Genomic DNA, 9127 nt, shown 5'->3' with positions numbered 1-9127 from the left:
ATATATAGCAGTGGTTGTGTTGCTAACAACAGATGTGTGAGTAACAAAACTCAAAATCTTCTGATACTTCAAAGAAAAACCAGCTTCGCCTTTCAGATTCATTGTTCAGCTCCAGGTTTAACCCTGAACAGGCAGGCCAATGATCAAAGGTGCTCCAGTTGTGACTGTCCAGTCTTCATGTATATCTAGGTTGACACTGCCCACTGTGTCCTTCTTTTTTTAAGAAAGGGTGGATGAAGTTCGAAGCACATGTCTGTTATTTCTAGTGGATCAAATGATTACCCACCCCACTCCACTGACTTTGACTTTTACTAATCACAAATGGAAATAACAATTAGAAAGCGAGAAAGAAAGAGAGATGGGAAAATAAAACCCCACACACACAAAGATTTGAACTCACATGTCTCCGATGTCTGGGCTCAGCAACAAACTGCCTTCATTTGGTGAGGACAGGGTGGCCTGCAGAATGTCGTATTCCGGCTCTTCTATGCTGAAATCCTTTTGGTTATCATCAAGTATTTGAAAGAAATATGAAGAATAAAGAATTTAAATGCTGCATATATACATTAATATAGCGTTGTGGTCATCATCATCATATATATATATATATATGTATATATATATATACTCACTTGCCATACCCTCCTCTTCCCTCAATGTTAGCATTCCAATAAAGATAACTAAATGAGAAATACGACACTGATTGTCTGCTGGTATCTGTGTGTGTGTGTAATTGTATGAGACTATGTGTTTAAGTGTTTGTGTGTGTATGTAACTGTATGAGACTGTGTGTTTGTGTGTCTCTGCATAACCATGTAAGATTAACCAGAAATAACCAAAGTATTATTTCACAAAATGTAAGCAGACAATGGCTGTATGTGTGTGTGTGTGTGTGTGTATATATATAGGAAAAGTTAAGGATTATCAACAAAAGCAAAGCTGATAAATAAACACAGGTGTTGCAAATTAAATTCAATCACCAATAAACATCAGCTTGGATGACACTTCACTTAACCGAGTAAAAAATGGCCCGGGCCATGATTAGCAGCACGTACATCAGATTTCAAAAAGTACTAAAACCATAAAATGGTTTTAGTACATCTTATCTGGCCACCACAGTCCCCAGATCTCAATATTACTGAACATATATGGTGAGTTTTAGAAAAAACAAGTAAGGAGTCGATATCCTCCACCATCATCACTACAAGAACTGGAGACTGTTTTAGATGAAGAATGGACAAATATTCCTTTGGAAACAATTCAAACTTTGTACAAGTCCATACCTCGTAGAATTCAAGCTGTAATTACTGCCAAAAGCGGTCCTACCCCATATTAAAATAAATTTCTTTGAAATTTTAAGGTGCTTCCATTATTTTGTTCAACTCCTGAAATATAAGCATACATAAATGGGCCAAATCCTAACAGTTTGGCTCAGAATTTCAATCCTTTAATGAAATATATACATACTTGTAACTGAGGAGACAAATCTGGAACCGGTAAACACCGTGGTTTGTTATCACAGATCTCTGTCATACTGACTTCATTCATATATGCGTCATCAGCATCAAGTGTTGGAACTTTGAAAGCTGTTTCTGTGGAACGGAAAGAAAAGGCAGATGAGAGATAGCGAAATTGTGATGGAAAAGCAGTGTGTGTGTGTGTGTGTGTGTGTGTGTGTGTGTGCAATGGATATAACCCCACCACCAGGTCAACCAAAGTCTCATGAATTAATATGATAGACAGAAACTGAAAGAAGCTCATGATGCAGATGGAAGATGACAGCTTGATGAAGAAGGGCCAAGTGACCCAAGAGGACAGAATGAGAGGCAGAAGAGGAAGGCTGAAGAAAATGTGGAAAGAAGTGAAAATGCGTGATCTCAGAGTGTCAAATTGATGAAGAGATGACAAAGGACAACTGTAGGTAAACAAGGTAAACTAAATAAGTATGGAAAAAGCAAATCTAAAATAATGCTCTATGTACCAGATGAGACAATATACAGATGCATACGTTGCACAACTAGGTGAGCCATGCATACAGACCACAAAAGGGAGAGATCAATACATACATAGATATACAGCACAACAGATATACATATACATATATATATATAAATATGTACTTACCAAAACTGGAAGGTACTGACAGATCTATACACACATCACCTGCGCTTGGTGCCCGAAATGTCAAATCATCAAATGCATTCATACCTGGAATATATACAGTGAGATACTGCAGGTTAGACGAAAAGTGTTGGTGGCTGTAGATATCATCATCATCATATAAATATTTTGCTTAAGCATAGTGATACTAATAGCCACTCTCCCCTCCATCAACTCAATGTTACCTGAACAGGTGTGCCACACAGCAGGTGTCAAAGTGATTGTAGAGCAACGTGAAATGATTCTGCTCAAGAATACAATACACCACATGGTCTAGGAATTGAAACTACTACTCCCTTAATCATGAGATTAACATCCTAACCACTCGGCCAGGCACCCTTGTACTTTAATAATAACAACAATAACAATAATAATAATAAATGATACTCACAGTCAGTTGTCGATGAACTGTCACCTTGCTCATCAAGGAGCAGCGTTGTTGTTGGAGAAACCAAGTCATCAATCAACATATTGGTAACGCCGGTGGTACTGGATCCCGCATTGCCATTAGAACCTGTGACTGCAGGATCATGAGAAGAAGTTGTGTTGTTACTGTTGTTATTTTTGTTGTTGGCTTCACTGAGGAACGATGTTGGTATTGTTGCTATGTTTGTGCTATTTTTGTTGATGTAGAGGTTTTCATCCATGTCCTTTGTCCGGGGCGCAAAGATCTTCTCAGTGTTTAGCAGCGGACCAGGACTGTGGCTGCTGGAGTGGTTTTGGTGGCTCTGCCATGGCTGGCAGGTCTGGCCGAGGTTATCGAGTCCTCTGTTGTCACTGCTAGCAATACCACTCGATTGCGGAGAACGATGCTGCGACTCCTCAGTTGATGCCACAACAACAGCATCACAAACATTACCATCATCATCGCAAATAAGAGCAGGTGGGGCAGCAGTGAAGTCAGGAGACGCTAGTGAATAGCCAAGAGAATGAGGGCTAAACACGCTGCTCTCTTGAGATGCTATCTTCATCTCTTTCATAAACTCAATTGTCTTTGTTGTCGTTCTCTTTTTCTTCTTGGAGATTGCTGGTAAGGGTGGTGACATCCTTGTTGGATCATTGTCGTTCAGATCATCTTTCATCTTTTTCTTCATTTTTCTCTGTCTATTAGACTCTGCCTTTTGCTTGGATGCTGAGATTTCCAATATCGCCATTTCACTGTCTTCTTCATAGTTGCCATTTGCCTCATTTCTATAATCTCTAATGCCAATGTCAAACCTGTTATCTCTATCATCCATCTTCATTTCAATTGTATTGTCCTCATCTTCATTCTTTTTCTTCCTAAAATCCATTTCTTTGTCTTCTACTCTGCCATCAACCATCTTCACAGGAACTCTTCTACCTCCATTTTCTGAAACTTCTATAGTGGTGTAATTTGTTCCAGTATCAAAATCGTTAGCCATAATGACCTCTGTCATCACAACGTCATTGCCCTTCGCCATTCTCTGGTTCAGGTCCATTTCTGTTTCACCTGTCTCTTTCACTTCACTATCATCAATAAAGCAATCATCCTCATCAACGTCCATTTTTGCTCCAATGCCAGTGTCAAAGGCATTCACCACAACACTGCCTGGATGCCTTTTCCTCCACTTCAACTTGCTGCTGTCTTCTTCTTTGTAGTCTTCAGACATAGCACCATCTTTACAGCTTACAACATCTACGATGCTATTCTCTTCCTTCACCAATGGCTTCTCACTTCTGTATTCATTGCTCTCCATATTGTTGTTGTTGTGGTTCACTCTCTCCTCTTCATTGTTTGTTGCCTTTCTCTTGAACTTTTTTAGGCTTCTTTGCTCCCCTTGTTGCTCTCCCTCTTCTTTGTTGCCACCAAAACCAGGTCCAATGCTGTGTCTATCCTTCTGGCTATAAAACCTGCTGTCACATGACTTGGGACCTGCTTCACGCTGACTCACCAGGTCACCAAGCTTGGAGAGGACAAACTTGTGAGAAGACAACGAGGAGGAGGTTGATGAAAGTGGAGGGGTAAACTTAGATATTTTGTAGGTTAACAAGGGTCTACCATCCTTGCTCCTCTTGGTATCGTCATTGTTATTGTTGCCAAGAAGATGACCACCACTACTGAGGTTCACCACATTTTCTTTCTTACACTTCACCAACAATTGGCTTTCAGCTTCAGAAGTTGCAACCTTTGGAGCAACAAGTAGAGAGTACGACTGAGTACGGTCCATGGATATTTTCCTTGTTGCAGAAGTAGAAGTTGATGATGATGATGATGATGATGATGTGACACTGTGGTCATTTGTGTGTTTGGTATTGCTGTTGTTTGTGTGGACGAGATCTTCTATTTGTGGATGGAAAGACTGTTTTGCTGATGGGGTTTGTGGCTGGGATTGAGAAGATAATGGCTGTTGTACCATGGAAAGGATCTCGTGCTGGTTTTCAATCTCACTGAAAGAGAGAAACAAAAAGCAAAATGGAAGAATTACAGTTTGATGAACAAAAACAGCAATGTGAAAATAATTTCAAAATTTCATAATAAAATATAAAAAAGAGAGGAGACTAAAAAAGATGAGAACAAACGAAGACAAAACAGAAAGGAGAATGAAGAAAAGAGACAATAAATGTAAAAGACAGGTGAAGCCGTTTCAAGAAAGTAAGTGAAAAACAAAGCAAGAGAAGCAGAGAAAAGGAAAGAAGTGACAGACAGACAGACAAGTGGACAGAAAGAGACGTAAGGAGAGAAGAAAGAAAAGCCACAAGGGGACAAGAGGTAACTGAAACGGAGAAATACCATACCTAAGTACACTGTGAACGCAGACAACATAGAGTGGTTTCTGTGTGCGGTTGTCATAAATGACAGTTGCTTGAGTGGTCAGCCAGACATGGCCACCTTGCTTGGCCAGAAATCTGTATTGCCCCGTGGTGATCTGTCCTTTTGTCATTACTGAAATGGAAACAAAATACTGAATGCATGAGTCCACATCCACCGCACCCCTGTAAGGTGGGACCCCAACCAGCATTGCATCTTCTCTCCTTCCTCTCTCCAACCATTTTAACTCCTTTGCTGCAACACCCCTATTTCTACCCTAACCCTACCCATACTTCAACCTCCATGCTAGCATGGAAAGCGGACGGTAAGATACACCCACACATTATACTCACTGTAATCATCTAAACAGGTACTTACGCTCCTTAAACGCTTGGCCGACCGTCTCAGCATCCAATCCATGATAATACTCATATATGGAATGTCCAATGATGTCTTCAGAAGAATAGCCGACCAATTCTTTGATTCTGTGAGCACAAAGAGAGAAAGAAAGAGAGGATATAGTGTACACACACACACACATATATTGTTGATGTTTGTTTTTATATTTAGTTATAATAAAAAGATATATACTCACTTTTCATCCCATATAGTGAACCTCATATCCATGCTGTGTTGGCTGAGGAAAGTCTGGGAACCAAGTGGTATCTCAATGTTAGAAGGATGAGGAATCGGCTCACCGAAAGCCACAAAGTAAGCAGTACCTGTTCTTGCGTTTCCGGTCTCGGCACTGCTGCTGTCAGAGCTGTTGCCACTGACGTGCCTGCTACGGTTTGCAGGAGTGGCACAGGGTGACAACATTTTAGCAGTGTCATCACATTTGCTGTCCTTATGTTCTTGATCAGCAGTGGCATCACTGGAATCACCTGATTTAGCCTCGTCATCATTATCCTGTTTCTGCTTCAGGTTGTCACGGAAACGACCCACATGATGGTGGCCTTCTCCTTTCTGATGACTTCCAGTCTCACCACCCTTGTCATCCACATGGTCAGCCATCTTATTACTATCATCATCATCATCATCATCATCAGTTGGAGGATGTTGATGAAGTGGAAGCTTAAGGAGACGAGAAAGACTGTTGCCTACAACCTGAGCTTCACACGTAAAGCTTCCATTTTCTGTTTCTTCTTTTATTGTTATAGGTGATGTTGCTAACGACGATGACTGTTGATGTAATGAAGATGAAGTGTGGTGAAGGTGCTCAGACTGAAGACAGTGCTGGGGGGGGCTGTGTTTGTTTGGATGATGTCCAGGGTGAAGGGGACCCTGATCGCAACTTCCTCTTCCTCCTCTGCTGTCACCACCTTCCTCACCAATCTGTTTCTCTGTCTTTATCTCCTGCCTGCTGTACTCATCGTCATCATTTGCTTCAGACTTAAATTCCTTCTTCTCGATGACAACAACATCATCATCATCATCGTCATCACCATCCTCACCATCACTATCATTGTCAGCATCAGTGCTGGCTGCAACGTGCTTTGCTAGTTTCTTCTGGAGAGAAGCTTTGTCTAAAGGTGAAGAGGATGAATATGGTAAACACGCAGTGGATGATGACGTAGAGGAGGAGGATGATGCAGGAGATGTAGCTGATGAGGATTGGAAGAAGTTGATATCTCCAGTAGGGCACAAGAGTTGACCACTGAACTTGATGACCTGCAAAAATAAGCATCAAAAATGAGAGAACAATAACATGTATGGACATAAGCATACATACAGAAGTATGAATGCTTATGGACACACTCTCACAGATAGTTACTGCATCGATAATTTTCAACAATTAAAGATAATTCAATTTTACAAAAGGATTAGATTGAATTTTTAGACTCAGGACAGAGAGAGGTTACTAAAGTTACATGAAGTTGGATGCCAAATGTAGTTAGAAAAAGTATGATTTTTAGTGCATCTTCTGATCCAATTGCATGAAATTTATAGAGCTTTTCCGTATCCCAAGGACTGTATAAATATCTCACACAGTTATTGAATGAATAACTTTTAACAAGTAATGATTCTATTCACAGAAGAGTTAAATGTGATCTTTATGCAGTTCTTGGGAGACAGAGTTCCATGCAGTTGCATTGTCAGATGTGCTGAGGAAGAGCACGGTTTTTAGCTGCATCAATATTCATCAGACCCAAGACCAATCAACACACAACGGCAAAAAACTTAAGCAGCCTTTAATCAAGGCTACTTAAGTATAGCCCTTGGGGACCCTGAGTCCTGCAGGAATAAGATTTTGCGGTTAACTTCAAGAAATTGCTTGTGCTTATACAATACACAAAATATTTTAACAATTTTTTTTCATACAATTCTTAATATTTAATGACAAAAATATAATAGGATATTTTAGACATCAAACGGTTGTGAGGGACCACCTAAGTAAAATAGGGATCAGAGGGGTCCATAGGTAAGAAATGGTTGAGAACCCCTGGTTTAGAATAAAGTTCCCCCCCCCCGAGTTCATAGTCTTCTAGTGACACACACACACACACACACAATGACAGCAGCCAAAACTAGAAAGGGGCCCCTACCTTATACGATGCAGACTTCAGGTTGATGTTGCGCCCTTTTGCTGTCAATGTAGACTTCACACGAAGTGAGAACACTTGTCGCGGAGAAGGCAAAGTGTCAACTCCAGCCGTACGATGGGCCCGGGATGGACCCAGCTCACTTCGTAGCTGTTCGTGGTCACATGGGTGAATGTACTCGTAGATATTTTGTCCAAGAAGGTCAATCTGTGAAGTATAAAAGTCAGATTTAGAAGGTCATTGAGACATATCAAGAGAGAACTGGATACTCTACACACACCCACACACACAGACACAGTTGTCACGAACTCTCATGAAACGTGGAATCGGATTACAGTGACAGGCAAACTTCTGAACCAAACAACTAATGTATATATTCAAATATATAGGTATATATATATATGTATATATATATATATTTTAGAGAGAGAGAGAGAGACAGAAATTGATAGATATACAGATATAAACACGCGTACATGATGTCTAACCTGAAGGTATAGAAGAGTTTAAAAACAACCAGCCAGCCAGCCAGCCAGCCAGCCAGCCAGCCAGCCAGCCAACCAACTAGCCAACCAACCAACCAACCAGCCAGCCAGCCAGCCAGCCAGCCAACCAAAAGTACCATCACAAATACAAAAACAAATATGAAGTAGAGGCCAAAACAGAGAGAGAGAGAGAGAGAAAGAGAGAGAGAGAGAGAAAGAGAGAGAGAGAGAGAGAGAGAAAGAGAGAGAGAGAAAGAGAGAGAGAAAGAGAGAGAGAGAAAGAGAGAGAGAGAAAGAGAGAGAGAGAAGCACGAATGCCAGCCCTTAACTCTACCAGGTGATCATTGGTATGCTTGTGTTTGAATGTAAAGAGCAAGGAGACTAGGAAGTGGAGCCTGTGCAAAGCACTTACCTGCTGGATACCTAAGTATTTGCCAACGTGCTCGGACACATCAACAATTTCACCATCACGTGACAGAATAATGACAAATCCATCCAGAGCCTTCGCATACAGCTGCGCTACAACAGCCTCGTCCAGGCTGCTGCACTCTCTACTCGGACTATGGTTTCCCGTTATGGTCGGCTGATTATTGTCTTCAGCTGTTCTTGTGTTGTTCTTTGGTGAAAATGACTGAGTGTTGCTGTTGGCATCTGCATCACTCTGGTCATCATCGGTGATACTATTCACGTGGCTTCCGTTGTTATTGGCGTTGAAGCTCTCTGTTTGGTCAAAGACAGTCTGCCGTGTGTCTTTCACTAAACAACCATGAGGGAAAAAAAAAAGATGTAGTAGAATTAAAACAGATATCATATGTGTGATATTATCAAAATAATCTTACAAATAATTAATTAATAATCAAACTCTTAAAGTGGTGTGAAAGTGTTGCTGTCTTGGAAACCACAAACAATTGGTGGGTGCAGCAATACAATGTTATAGCACATACTACTACTACTACATAAAAAAGATGCATGGGGATATTTGACACACCCCAATTATTTCAGCTTCTTTAGGGAAAAACTTTTTTAGTGCATTGAAGTATGTAATATAGACCCAACATCACATCTACAATCCAGGGTGATTTTTAAGAAATCCCCTTTTTGGGGGGAAAATAAACTGCATCTTAAATGCCATCAAATACTGTATCTCTCTCTTTCTGCCCCCCCCCCCC

The 9127-nt window shown here is 40.7% G+C and overlaps 1 protein-coding gene across 1 annotated transcript in view; it reads right to left on the bottom strand.

Moving 5' to 3' along the window:
* The window catches only part of LOC106870896 (uncharacterized), a 30275-nt gene that overhangs the window by 10172 nt on the left and 10976 nt on the right, over positions 1-9127 (bottom strand). The window contains exons 3-11 of the mRNA XM_014917131.2: positions 8371-8714; positions 7477-7680; positions 5526-6601; positions 5309-5415; positions 4918-5065; positions 2552-4569; positions 2125-2208; positions 1468-1592; positions 401-498 (exon numbers count right to left, since the gene is read on the bottom strand). Of these exons, the coding sequence (XP_014772617.1) occupies positions 401-498; positions 1468-1592; positions 2125-2208; positions 2552-4569; positions 4918-5065; positions 5309-5415; positions 5526-6601; positions 7477-7680; positions 8371-8714 (4204 nt within the window). The remainder of the gene's footprint in view (positions 1-400; positions 499-1467; positions 1593-2124; positions 2209-2551; positions 4570-4917; positions 5066-5308; positions 5416-5525; positions 6602-7476; positions 7681-8370; positions 8715-9127) is intronic.

This window comes from Octopus bimaculoides, chromosome 24 (genome assembly GCF_001194135.2).
Source record: "Octopus bimaculoides isolate UCB-OBI-ISO-001 chromosome 24, ASM119413v2, whole genome shotgun sequence".
In the NCBI taxonomy this organism is placed as follows: domain Eukaryota; kingdom Metazoa; phylum Mollusca; class Cephalopoda; order Octopoda; family Octopodidae; genus Octopus; species Octopus bimaculoides.
The sequence above is the reverse complement of the archived record's forward strand: the minus strand, read 5'-3'. Positions and strand labels throughout refer to the sequence as shown.